Here is a 14,726-nt window from a genome sequence, read left to right as displayed (position 1 = left end):
GGTGCCATTAAATTCTGAGACATGATCTCAAATTCCACACAGTGACAATCACCTTGAAGGTGGTTTTATCAATGAAGACGTGAAGATTCCTTCCTAAAACTTCAAAGAGGGTAAAGACTGGAGCTCAAAGACATTACTGTAAATAACTCAAGGTTTATATGAGATTTGAGCTTTGTTGTCTGGTTTGGTTAACTGAATATAAGGATACCACAGGATCTCTGGGATGTTTTTATAGGTCCATAGGAAATTTGCTATGGTAATCTGTAAGTCATTAACTCCTTAATTCATCTTTGACATAGAAGTCACTATTTATCTTTTAAGTTCACTCATTTTAAAAGAATGTTAGGCAAATTATTTTGTTTCAAAATGAAGCATACTTATATTAAATATAAGTACCATATGTCACCTATTTAGAATTTTTAAAAAAACACAGAGGCAAATACATATGTAATACATTTCTCTAACATTAAAGATGAGAAAACTATCACAGAGGACAGAAGTGAGAATTTTTTCTTACCATGACTCAAAAACACATATGTCTTGGAAATAATATCTCAGAAAATATGCACAGTAAGTTCTTTTTATAATGAATTGATTGGAGCACTCCATGCTCATGTATTAATTAACTAAGGAAAGAGTTCAGGATGTGACATTAGGCTCCCAGCAGGAAGAGGTTAAACAGACTGAGGCAGCGACTAAGGAGCTCAGTGAAGAAATATGCCAGTGCGAAATATTCTGGTATGATTTTCTAGTTCAATTGGCCACAATAAGAAATGCACCAACAAGTTGTATCACTCTCCTGACCCACTTACTTTGGTTTTCTCTTCACTCAACAAAACCCAAACTCTTCAAAATACAGGGTAAATGAAAAAATGCCCAATATCATGAAATCCATTACCTTTTTAAATTGTTTAAAGGACAGTGTTTATAAGTAAAAATAACAAACATTTGACTATAGGTTTCCTTGTTCCTCTGAAATGCAGATCACCTTCACTTGGGCTCTGAGACTCTTCGCCCAGCCTTCCTTGTATATCAAGAGCACTCAAGAGAAAAGCCCACCAAACTTGTTAAAATTTCGGATGCCAGGACCTCATCCCACATATCTGAGTCAGAATCCAGAAGGCTGGTTCTGGAATATAACCCAAGTTAGGAAATCCACAGGTGACAAGCTCAAAACTCAATTTTCACATCTGTAATCCCAGCACTTTGCCAGGAGTTCAAGACCAGCCTGGGCAACACGGCAATACTTCATCTCTGCAAAAAGTATAAATATCAGCCAAGTGTGGTGGCACACCCTGTAGTCCCAGCTACGATAACCTCAAACTCCTAGGCTCAAGCTATCCTCCTGCCTCAGCCTCCCCAGTAGCTGGGACTACAGGTGCACACCACCGTGCCTGGCTAATTTTTCTACTTTTGTAGAGTCGGGGTCTTGCTCTTGCTCAGGCTGGTCTCAAACTCCTGGCCTCAAGCAAAACTCCCAACTCAGCCTCCCAGAGTGCTAGGATTACAGGCATAAGCCACTGCACCTGGCCCAAGAAACTGAATTTCTTAAAATTGAAGGTGAGGTTGTACCATCCTAAACCTCAATCTTAGCTGCCAGCTGAGCATACAAAACATTTCCCCATATTAACCGGGCCAAGAGAATGAGCTTCTGATAGAGCAGCCTCACAGGATTTAAATAAACCCCAGGTATTGACTGTTCAAAGGCACAAGTGCAAAGGCCGGAGAGCTACATGGAAGCTGGAAATTTTACCTGCCTCTTGGAGTTGACATATGAAAATCCAGGGGCAGAGAAAGCAAAACTGAAAGGACAGGGACCTGGTTTTAATTTCTCAGTCCACGAACCACCATCTCGAGAGTAAATAAATTAAAAACTCACACTGACTCACATTTCAAATATTGAATTGAGTCTATTTATTATTAAACAGCTAAGGCATACAAAAAGATAAAAATACAACATAGTTAATGCCTGTGCCTCTACACACCATTTAAGAGGGGAAGAAATCTAGCCAATACATCTGAAATTGCCTGAGTACCCTTTCTCCACTGCTTTAGATTAAAATTTAACTAATATTTGCAACTGCTCAAATGGTCTTACATGTCCTCTTGTTCCCAGAAAATCATCATATCAACATCTAATTCAAACTTCTGGGTTCAAATAAGGTTCAGCAAAATTGAGTTTTCCATTTTGTCTATATAATTAATGCACTTCCTTTGCTTAGAATCATTCTCAGCAGTTCACATTTTCCGGTCGTCAATGGACCTCCTATAAAGCTCCCACAACCATAGTAACTGGTCACGAGAATCACATTAATACAGAAAACTTTCTTATAATTGCAGTATTTTAGCATAATGAGGTAACAACATGGAGAGTATTTTTACAAGCATTACAAGAATAGCTGCCCTCCTCTCCCAGAGTTGAATTTCCAACAGGGTAACTGTCCATCACCTCAAATCCCCAGGGCTCATGGAAAAAAACAAACCTGCTCAAAGACCTCCCTTCAAAGCACAGGTATTCCAGCCAAGAAAAGCTTCAGGGGAAACACAAAATGAACTATTTTTCACAGTCCCTTAAGCTGTTCAGAAAAATCTCCTCACAGATATAATATTTCTTTAAACGTAAGAGAAAGAAGTAGACCAGTGACTCCCTAAATACAACTTAAGCACTGTCTTTCCTCAAGAAAGACCTCAGAAAGATAAACAAATAAGGTAATCCTCCTCCAAATTTTCATAAAACTGAATCTTGTTAAGCAAGTTTACTTTATTGCAAACAAAGCAGATTTTCAGGAGGTTTGCTATAAATGTAAACAGGTATAATGCTCCATATTAAATAATTTGTTTTATTTGTATTTCCCTGTCCTGACTTTGCTTCCCTCCCCCACACACCTCTACCAACCCTTTCAATACCACAGATACCTATCTGGGTGCCAGACCAGGACCTAAACTGTGCCAAATGTCAGTGCATCTGAGATCCACTGCCTTTTTTAACTTTAGCCAGTTAAAAGCCTTGAGCAGCAGTCGGAGGAAAAGAGAAAAAGGAATTCACGTCAGAAACAGATTATCAACTTCTTTATCTTCCACCCAAAGGACTGTCTGTCCTCTGGTATTTTCCCCTTTGCTAACTCTCAGCAGAGAATGACAGAGACCAGAGCCAAAAATCAAAGGCGGCCATGCCAGGCCTAGCAGCAGTATGTTGTGTCTCTCACAACTGGCCCTCCATTGGCAGGGCTACGATGCCAACTAGGGGTCCAAAGAAGCTCTGCTTCACAACTCAGGGTCCCAACCTTGGTAACTATGAAGGAAAAGCCAGAAAAGCTGTTTAAGTACTGTGAATACCATGCAAACTTCGTAAGGGACAGAATTAGGCACAAAGTGAGGAAGAGTCATCCAGCAGCAATGGAATAAACTGTCCTGTAAACTGGAAGACTGGGCCCTCCATACAGGTTAAATGCAGGGTTTCTGGAGTCAGATTGCCTGAGTTCTAATCCCAGCTCTGGCACTTCAAACTCTGTAGACTTTTTCATTGAATAAACATTTATTGTTTTCTTACCTATTATTATGAGCTAGGCACTGGGCTTGGTACCAGGGATGTATTGGTCCCTGCTCTTATGGAGTTAAATTTTAGTGGGAAGGATATTATCAAACACACAACACAAGAAAGAGTACCCGATAGTGATAAAAAGGACACAGGGAACTTACATATGGTGGTGCAATCAAGAGTGAGCGGGAGAGCTACTTTCTAAAGTCAGCAGGGAAGATCTCTTAGAGGAGGTAATGTTTAAGCCTACACTTAATGACAAGAAGGAACCAGCCAAGCAAAGATGGAAAGAGGAGGGATGTGCAAAGACCCTGAGGCATTCACAGCTGGGCCTTTGGAGAAATATAAAGAATGCCAGGGCAGCAAATCACTTCTGGATGATTCATGTCTGTCAAATATAAAATGGTGGTTGTGAGGATTAAACTTTTAGCACCACATCTGTACACAGAATGTGTTCAATAAGTATCACATGCTAGAATTATCATTAGCATTCTCACCAATGAGATCCCGTCATTGGAGGTGTGGAAACAGAGGAGTAAGCATGTCACAAGCACGGCTGAGTTACGTGGCCTCTAAGGTTCCCCCCAACAATAAGATCCCAGGGGCCAGGCATGGTGGCTCATGCCTATTATCTTAGCACTTTGGGAGTAGGAGGATTACATGAGCCAACAGTTTGAGATCATCCTGGGCAACACAGCAAGAGCCTGTCTCTTAAAAGAAAACAAAAATAGCCAGGTTTGGTGGTGCGTGCTTGTAGTCCCAGCTTCTTGGGAGGCTGAGGCAGGAGGATCCCTTGAGCCCAGGAGTTTGAGGCTGCAGTGAGCTATGATCACACTACTGCACTCCAGCCTGGGTATCAGAGCAAGACTCTGTCTCTAAAAAATAAAAAATAAATAAAATAAAAAATGAGATGCCAGGATTAAACAAGAAGAGAAAATGTGAAGGAAGAAACAATAAAATTGTTACACTCAGGATTCCTGTCCAAGGTCTTTTAAAGAAGGTATTGAATCATACAGCAACATGGAACTTACCAGACTAATTCATTCAACAAATAGCCCTTTCCCATCTGCGAGTCTATAGTTTTAATTCCCAAACTGTCAAGAACGCCACATGTCTTTGGCCCTGAAGTCTACTCTTTCCAGGAGGCTCTGGACTAAAACTCACTACAACAGTGCTGAGAATAACAGAAAAGAATGACTTGTTCTATGTTAATGGGTTTAAAGTATGTTAGTTCTTGATCAAATGAAATAGCAGTGAGGATATTCTGTGACATTGTATGTATCCCAGACCATTTTATCATTTCATGTTTAAAATGTTGCAAGCAGAAGTTTCTGCATCACATACCCTATTGGCAATACATTTCGCTTAAAAAAAAGTCCTTATTCTTGTCCTACTGTCTCAAAATACTTACTAACTTGTTGAGCTTTCTGAAGCCTACTACTTAAGGCTGTTAGTGATTTAGTCATTGATGACAAAGTTGATGTATGTGCCTTTAAGTTAGAGAAAGAAAAGTCTCCATTTAAACAACCCCAAACTCTTGATTTTTTTTTTTTTTTTGAGACAGAGTCTTACTCTGTTGTCCTGGGCTTAAGCAATCCTTCTGCCTCAGCTTCTCGAGTAGCTGGGACTACAGGCATGCGCCACCATGCCTGGCTAATTTTTTCTATATATATTTTTAGATGTCCATATAATTTTTCTTTTTTTTTTTTTTTTTTAGTAGAGACGGGGTCTGGCTCTTGCTTAGGCTGGTCTCGAACTCTTGAGCTCAAACCATCCGACCGCCTCGACCTCCCAGAGTGCTAGGATTATAGGCGTGAGCCACCGCGTCCGGCCATGCCAGGCTTTTAGATTATCCAAACTCAAGGATTTGGGGAGGACAGAGAAGAATCTTCATAAACTGAGATTAAACTGATCAATATACTCTCAACACAGCTCTAAACCGCCATCTCAATCCTGTCACTCCCACCCAATCCCCCAAAAGGAAGAAACATGGAAGAGCACATTACAATCAAAATTTTCCTAGAGGAAAATATTCCTTTTTAAAAAAATACAAAAGCAACAAATCCAGCCTGGAACATGTCGAAGGAGGGTCTTCCAAAAATATATATTATATGTAAATGATTATTATGACTTAATCTAAACTAAAAATCCCTTAAAATATATATAAATGTTGGAGTACCATGAGCTATTACCACTGTATACTAAGCACTTACCTTAAAATAATCAAAAAAGTGCCTTCGAGAAGGAAAGATTGGAGCTAATAGGCCCATTCAATTCTAAATTTATCTACTGGCTTTTGCAACATAATCCAGCTCAAGGAATGTGATTTATATCTCAGCTATGCAACAGCTAAATTTTCAGTGTGTTTTGAAGCAGGTGCCACCAAAAACAAAAGTAATAATCATAACCTTGGCATTAAACCCTCTAAGCAATTTGATAGCCTTAAAAAATATAAGAATTTAGTAATACAGGGCTGGGCATGGTGGCTCACGCCTGTAATCCTAGCACTCTGGGAGGCCAAGGCAGGAGAATCACTTGAGCTCAGGAGTTTGAGACCAGCCTGAGCAAGAGCAAGACCCTGTCTCTACTAAAAATAGAAAAATTAGCCAGGTGTCCTGGCGAGTGCCTGTAGTCCCAGCTACTTGGGAGGCTAAGGTAGGAGGATCGCTTGAACCCAGGAGTTTGAGGTTGCAGTGAACTATGATGACACCACTGCACACTCTAGCTGGGGCGACAGAGTGAGACTCTGTCTCAAAAAAAGAAAAAAAAAAAAAAGAACTTAGTAATACAGATTCAGTAAAGAGCTTTATAAAATACATATGGGCAAAAAAAAAAAAAAAAAGAAAGAAAAAGAATCTCAAAATGCCATGACCACTACTAATATTTTAATGTATACTTCATTATTTTTTTAAAAAGTATTTTTCACATAAATGGCTTCGTGGAACATATTTTATTTACTATATCAAGAATATATTTCTATATTCATATATATACACCCATCCATATCCTTTTTATAAATGCATAATCTTCTACTTTATAGATATACTCTAATTAGCTCCACTGAGATACTATATGATCTGTTAGAAGCACTAAAGTAATGAAACAGAGTAGGTTTAAACCACTATTTCCTGAGGTTGTTTGACCATGACATACTTTTTGAAGTCACACATTAACAATCCTAGAACTTGTGATCCTTTTAAAATACTTTGGGAAATAATGACCGAACCAATTGCCAATATTGGATTTTTATGGTGTTTCCAATTTTTTCTATTATAAATGATACGGTGATCATCTTCTTGAATGTACGTTTTAATGTACTGCCTAAGGAAAAAATTCTAGAAATAGAATTACTTGGCTAATTGACATGCACTTGTTAAAAACATAGCAAACTGTCTCCCAGCAGTATACGAGATTTGTCGGCCTTTTTAAATGATAATTTTAAATTTTAAAAAATAGTTTATAAGCTTATGCGCTCATCATATATACACAGTATTTTTGAACTTATATAATTATTCCTTTATGGACATGACTAAAGTACAAGTTATAAATATCAAAGGTCTTAGTATAATGGAGGTTGACTCAGAAAGCTATTTAAGAATATAACTCCTCACAATTTATAGAACATGACCATTATGGAGACAGTGAACCATCTCTCTTTCATTTTCCTCTTTGTTATATTTATGTATTTCTGAATATACAATCTGTACTCTTAAGAGGATATTAATAATCTCTTATATTTATATGGTGCTTTATACTAATAAAACATTTAAAACAAAAATAATTTTTAGAGAAATAGAACATTCTGAAAGCATACTTTCAAAATACTCCAGGAAATAATGACCTAACCAATCCCCCAATACTGGACTCTTAAGGTGGGTGATAGGATATTAAGCTGTACCTCCAAAAGATCCGTCAAGCTACACAATAGTCACTACATATTTAGAGCCAAGTATGTAATAACCAAAGTTTCTACCAATCAACCAACACCAGTAACAAGACATAAAATATGTATTCAAAGACAATTAATTTCGATCTTATTTTCAGTACATATTTCTGCAGTTTCAAATAATGAGAAATAAGCTCCTAATATAATATAAAGATGGTTCACACAGCAGAAACAGGCTTTGGCTTCCTTTTTTATTTTTAAAGTGACACTGGATGTAATTTTGTACCTCAAAGTAACTCTCAAAGTTACTTAAGTATAGTGCTCACACCCACAGTGGAGTTCTGTGTAATTTTCAAAGCTCAGAAAGGCCCTGCCTGCTCAAAAATATCTCCCCTTTGAGACCGTCTCAGAATTATATATTTGAAGCTTTTTAAAAATACAGAAATTTTTATTTAGTCGGTCTGGAGTGGAGCCAAGGCATCTGCATTTTTAAAAACTCCCCAGTTGATTCATTTGCACAGCCAGAGTTAAGACACACTTGGTTATATTAATATGCAGACTGGAAGAGGGGGTGGTATCCTGAGGTCCCCAATTTAAGACCCTTCCTGCCAGAAACTATGGTACTTCCTACCTTAAGCATATAATCTCTTCGATTTTCAGAAAACAGATCAAAAAATGCTCAGCTGTATTTTTGTATTTTAATGAGGTAGTCTCACAAATGAACAGCATTCAGCTGCAAGTAGCAGTTTTACTAAGCAAAGCCAGTCAACGTACAATGAGACAAAATTGGGTTAAAAAGTAAGATAGAACACAGAGACATTATATCACTTTTTACAAAATAAGAGTCATTTGTCAGAATTAAGTTTCCCAAAAGAAGTTTGCCTCACAATAATAATGCAAGACAAGGAAGAAACCTATGTTTTCTAAATAGTTTATACATAAAAATCCATAATTGTCTTGGGCTTCCATTACCTACCAGATCTGGACTTAATGATGTCACTGAATTCGTTCTGCCCATTGTCAGGCCTGGCTTCATGTTCTCCATATTTGGCCATCTTGGCTGACTTTCAGTGTAATTCAAAAACTTTATCGAGTGCTCTTTTTAAGGCTTTCAACTTTCTACAGTGGTTCAGCTTGACATCAATACCTAAAAAGAAAAAGGAAAGTATTGACTTGGAAAAATATATTTATATTTTTTATATATAGCTATATACAGTAACTATTAATTCAGCAATTTTTCTGTTTTTTAGAGACAGGGTCTTGTTCTGTTGCCCAGGTTGGAGTGCAGTGGTGTCATCACAGCTCACTGCAGCCTTGAACTCCTGGGCTCAAGCAATCTTCCTGCCTCAGACTCCTAAGTAGCTGGGACTACAGGTGTGTACAACCACTACCCTCCAGCTAATTTTTCTTTCTTTTTTTTTTAGAGACATTATCTCACTACATTGCCCAGGCTGATCTCAAAATCCTGGCTTTAAGCGATCCTCCTGCCTCAGCCTCCCAGAGAGCTGAGATTACAGGAGTGAGCCACAGCACCTGGCCTTATCAGCAAATATTTATTGAATGACTACCACGGGGGTAAAGCACCGATCCAGGCAATGGGGATATGACCATCAAAAAGAGATACAGCCTCTGCCATGATGGAGCTTACAGACACGAAGCAATTAATTATATAATGAATTACTTCATTTTAATACTGATAGACTGCAAATGTACAAAGGAGACGCATGGAGTAATAAGAGCATACAGCAGAGGAATTTGACCTGCGCTGGGCAATTAGAGAAGGCTTTCTTGAAGAACTGACACTTGAGCCAACCCTGCAAGGACAAGAATTTAATTAGCCAAAAAGGAAGTGGAAAGAGAAAAGGTAAGAGCATCCCATGTGAAGTGGCAGAAAGAAGGATGCAGCAGTCAAAGTGCTGAGCTCAGGCCAGTGTTTTTGGATAGAGGACAACCAGGAGACAAGTACATCTGTTGAACTAGGTGAGGTAGGTAGGCAAGGCCAGGGACAGGGCCTTGGAGACCATGGTACGGCTTTTGATCTTCATCTGAAAAACAATAGGGAGCCAGCACATGGTTTTAAGCAAGGAATTGACATGACCAGATTGGCCTTTTTAAAAGATCATTGTGGGCCAGGCACGGTGGCTCACACCTATAATTCTAGTACTCTGGGAGGCTGAGGAGGGAGGATCATTTGAGATCAAGAGTTCAAGACTAGCACTGAGCAAGAGTGAGACCCCATCTCTACAAAAATTACAAAAATTAGCCAGGTGTAGTAGTGCACACCTGTATTTCCATCTACTTGGGAGGCTGAGGCAGGAGGATCTCTTGAGCCCAGGAGTTTGAAGTTGCAGTGAGCTATGATGACACCACTGCACTCTATCTAGCCAGGGTAACACAAGGAGACTCTGTCTCAAAAAAAAAAAAAAAAAAAAAAAAAAGATCATGGTAGCTTATAGGTAGACCAAAGTAACACGTGGACAATGAGTGAAGACTATGGCAGAATATAGCAAATGCTAATTAAGGAGCCAGGCTGTGCATATTTGACTGTTGAATGAAAATATCTTTTCATTTTCTTTTGTACGTTTGAAAATTTTTCATAATAATATGTTGGGGGGGAAAATTCTAACCTTAACCAAGTGATCAAATTTTGTATAACCAATAATGGGGCATCATGTGATGCAATGGAATATACACTACATCATCTATATCCTTGCCAAAATGTTTAACGTGAAGCTTATCATGAACAGACAAATCTAGACTGTGGGTAGTTTCAAACCAAATGCCCTGGGTCTCTTCAAAATTGTCAGTATCACGAAAACCAAAATTACCTGGAAGGGAGGGAATCTAGTGGATTAAAGGAGACTAAATAGACATGACAACCAAATGTAATACTTGATTAAATTCAGAATTTTAAAATAAAACATTTTGAGGATCATCTGAAAAATCTGAATTTGGACTGTATTTTAGATAATATCAGTGTTAAGTCTCTTTAACGTTAGTTCATGGTATTGTTATACAGGAGAATGTTTTTGATTGTAAGAGACACGTGACAAAATTTTTAGCAATGAAGTGTGATAATATCTCTAACTGAAGTTCAAACAGGGCAGCATATATCTATCTAGATCTATCTATGTACATATTTATATTGATATATGTACTATGCATACAGACACAGAGAGAGAGATGGGGTGGGGGAGAGAAAGAAAGAGAGATATGAAGTAAATAATGTGAAGTGAGGAAACAAGTTAAAAGGGTGGTTACTGTGCTATTCTTTCTCTTGTAATATTGCATGCAGGAAATGACCGTGGCCTAAACAAGGGTAGATGGGAAGAAATGGTTGAATATGGGGGATATTTAGATACTCAATAAAGAAGGGCAATAGGACTTGGAAACTGATTGGATATCAGAGCTTCAGGATACTACTATGTAAAATGACTCCCCAGTTTTGGCTTGGGCGATTAGCTACAGGGTGAGTCATTCACTGAGCTGGGGAAACTAGAGGCTGGCTGACGGGGCGAAAAAAATTGTGAATGTGGTTTGGACTTGCTGCGTTTGAGGTACCTCTGAGATATGTAAGTGGGGATGACAAAAGGGCAGTTGGATATACAGGATTGGATCATCAATCTGACAGATTTTATGAGAGTATAAAAACCTTTCTTCATTTTTTCTATGGTTCAACTACTGTTAAGAATTTATGGATGATTATATGATTAAGTTCCTTTGTTCCGGTACATAACTGTAAAAGATGTGCTAAGTTCTTTAAATGTATTTCACTATATTCAAAAACCAAAAACTTTGTTCAGAAGAATATATACAAAATTTTATTATGGAAAATCAGGTTTGCCCAAGGAAAATTCTCTTTCCTGGAAAAAAACTACAGTGTATTCCTTCTGAGAGATAAGTCCAAGCCTAATCAGTCTTAGCCAAGGGTCTCCATTTCAATGCTGCCCAAACGCTTTTCCACTCCATAAAAAAGAAAACTGTTGACACAGGATTTTATTTCATTTGCACATGATCAGTAATAATTCTTCATTATAATGTTTTACCTGCCACTCTCCTTAAGATAGTTTTCAAATTTTCTCTTTTTGATAATGAAAATCCCTTACGTGCTACAAAGATACAGCAGAAAAGGTGATCAGAGGACAAGGAAAAAATAAGGAGAAAGGAGAATAACACAAGGCCATTTAAACAATGACAGCCTCTGACGTCACTTGTTGCCACTAATGGCTAGAAGACTCCAGTTTGAGTAACATAAGGCACAGGATACCTCCTAAATCGCCAAATGCTGCAGCAACTTATCATTGGTTGTCAGGAGACAGAATCAAAGTTTCACGCTACCATGTGACCCTCCACTTCCACACCCATGAAATGGAGGGAATGCCATCCCCCACAAACTTTAGGTGAGAAACTGAGAATAAATGAATGAGATATTGCCTTAGAAGCTTTAAGCCCTATACAATTGTAATCTATTGTTACCACTGCCCTAGATTTCCCTTCCCTGAAAATGATGCTCTTGTAAAGTTTAGCCAGCTGTTTCTCACTAAAATCAACTCACTCAACCCAATATTCACCAACTCTTCCTTCAAAACATTTCTGGCTGTCATATGGACCAGAAGGCAAGAATGTGTAGCAATAAACCTAAGGTGAAAAGGCAGAGGATAGCCTTAAATGCAAAATTAATGTTTTAATTTTTAATTTTAAGAATTACACTATATATGTAAAACATATATATATATATTCAACAATGTGCACTATGATGGAAATGCGGTTAAGTCCTTGGGCAAAAACTATTCTTTTACTATAGGAACTAAAACCTAGGAATGCTAGATAGTGGAAAGGGAAGGCAAGTAGACAAGAGTTTGCCACTCTGCTTGAAACACAGTAAAAGAAATTGCTGAGTGTCAAGAACTGCCATTCACACACGGAAGCGCTCCAGGGAAGGCTAATACTACTGTGGTTAATACTGTTTACAGGGGCAATAAATTTTAGGTAAACACCCAAAGGAGAGTTAAAGAGCTGTCTCTTCGGTCCTATAAATGCTGGTAAGAGGGGCGGGGAATGGCTCCACGTCAACTCTGGCCCTCGTCGCTCAAGTGCCCACGAGCTTCGCATTCCTCCAGCTCTCGCCTGACCCTGTCGCAGTCCCCCACCCCACGCCCACCCGCAACCAATCCGGAGGGGCCAGCCCGACCGCCTGAGACCGGTGCAAGTTACAGAGGAATGGAAGAGGCCGCTGCTGCGGGCCCCGGAGGCCCGGAGCGCCAGGGAATCCGGCCTCCCCTCGAACTCGGTGCGCTCTGACCACGGTGATCGGTGCACTGCCCCTCGCAAGCGCGGCATGGGGAACTGACCTGCGAGGCCCCATGACCCAGGTGACCCGAAGCCTGGGAAAGAGGAGGCCCTCCCCGGACACCACAGAGCGGGGCCATGGAGTTAGTTAGACCCAGGGCACTCCAGTTCATTGTAAAACAAAGTGCAGGTCCCAAGGCTCCCGGAGGTCACGCACATTTTCTCCTCCCCTTGAAACAACCCTGGAACAAGTCCCTTTCATAATCTGGGGCTTGAAAAAAAAATCTCTTTTAACAGCGCGCCATCTAAAAGTTGCACAGCCTACAATCGGTGCTTTGTTGGTTTTGTATGTGGCCTTGGGCAACCAGAGCCTTGGACCCCGGGCCAAAGGGGGGCATAAATTACCTTGTCAGTTGCAGCGAGAGATGCCAAGAGTCAGGAAAACGAGAAGAGTGGACTTCGCAGGACTACACACCAATGGGGCGCCCACCCCGATCCCGTTCCCTCAGCCTCTCCAGGGCCGCTGGCAGGGAGCTGGTGATCTCGCCACACTCTCCGGAGCCCCACCCTCGGGAGCAACAACCACCCAGAGGTCGAGCACGTTCCCTGCGAGGCGGCCAGCTGGAAAGCGCTCCACTGCCCGCCGACCATACAGCCACCCTCTGCCCACTCTCTCCTTGTGGACACCACCGGGGCCCCGCCTTCCCCGGGCCCGAGTGTGTATGACAGGCTCTCCTAAGAGGCCACGTCCCCTCTTGGAGATCACTGGCTCAGCGCCCTGCACCGCGCAATGCACAGACGCGCGACCCTCTCGCCCGGGCAGGGAGGAGGACAGAGGAGCAAGGAGGCAGCATAGAACCAGTCCGGGAAGTCTGGGTCGTTCGCAATTAGTACAGATTCCTAGGACCTCCTGGCCCGAGCTCTCTCCACGCTTCTGGCATACTCTTTCCCGCCGCGGGGAGCACAACTGAGGTTCCGAGGAAAGTGCACGCAAAAGTTGGTTACATCCTCGACTCAGAGACTTGAGCTTGGGACGTCGCTCGAGGGCAGAAGAGCCGCGGAAAGATCCATCCTCCTCCCGGCCTCCGCCCATTCCCTCCGGGACTGTGGTCACATTACCCAGCCCCGGGCTGCAGTAATGCACGGGCTTACCTGCTCACCCGCGGGCCGCCGCGCCCCGAGCCGGCCGAGGGCTCCGCTGGACTTGTTTGGGTTGCAGTTGTCGCGGGGGGGTGTGCGATGAGTTTAGCGGAGGGATGTTTAAAAAAAAAAAAAAAATGAAACGTGGAGAAACAGACAAGATCCGAAAGAAAAAAAAAATTGACACCCTACTGAAAACGCCCCTGACTTGTGCAATCTTCCTGCCCGGTAGTTCCGCCAAAAACAAAACAGTCAAAGCGCAAACCTGGAGCGGGAGCGCAGGCACCAAGTTTGCCAAACACTAGAGAGTTTTCCGTCTGCAGAAATGACCCGAAAGAAGGGGGGCACCGCTCTCCGTGATTCCCCAATCGGCTTCGGGAGCCTGAGGCTCCTCCTCGCCCCTCGGCGGGAGAAAGCCCGCGGCCGGCTGCGGCTGCCCGCTCCCCTCCTCCGAGTAAAAGCGTCTCCACAACTTTGTGCGCGAGAGCGGCTGGCTCCTCCGGCGGCTCCTCCTCCTCCTCCTCCTCCCTGCCGCGGGCCTGCCCCTTTGTTGGAAAAGAGCGCAGGAGGCACCGGAGGGAGGGTGCGGCGCAGGACCGATCGGCCTCGCGCCACCGCCCCCCTGGGAAGAAGCTCAGGTCCGAGCAGCCGGGGATCGCTCTCCGGAGGAGGCCTGGCAGGTCTGGCGGGCCGGCGCCGCTCCCGCGCTCCCGCTCCCCTGGCCTCTCCAGCCCGCTGCCGCCGGCCCAGCAACTTTGTTCCCGGGGATCAGCCCCTTTCCGCTCGGGGCCCGGCCTCGGCGGGGCCTCTGCGGCCACCACGGGCACCGCTCCGGGAACTTGGCGCCCTGGGTCACCTGACCGCGCGCCCCGT

The 14,726-nt window shown here is 42.1% G+C and overlaps 1 protein-coding gene across 1 annotated transcript in view; it reads right to left on the bottom strand.

Annotated features, from left to right (window-relative positions):
* Nucleotides 1–13,212, bottom strand: part of UTRN (utrophin) — a 478,322-nt gene extending 465,110 nt beyond the window's left edge. The window contains exons 1-2 of the mRNA XM_069488656.1: nucleotides 13,119–13,212; nucleotides 8,401–8,571 (exon numbers count right to left, since the gene is read on the bottom strand). Of these exons, the coding sequence (XP_069344757.1) occupies nucleotides 8,401–8,479 (79 nt within the window). The 5' untranslated portion in view covers nucleotides 8,480–8,571; nucleotides 13,119–13,212. The remainder of the gene's footprint in view (nucleotides 1–8,400; nucleotides 8,572–13,118) is intronic.
* Nucleotides 13,213–14,726: the final 1,514 nt, after the last annotated feature.

Source organism: Eulemur rufifrons, chromosome 15 (genome assembly GCF_041146395.1).
Source record: "Eulemur rufifrons isolate Redbay chromosome 15, OSU_ERuf_1, whole genome shotgun sequence".
Lineage (NCBI taxonomy): Eukaryota > Metazoa > Chordata > Mammalia > Primates > Lemuridae > Eulemur > Eulemur rufifrons.
This window is presented reverse-complemented; position numbering and strand designations above follow the sequence as displayed.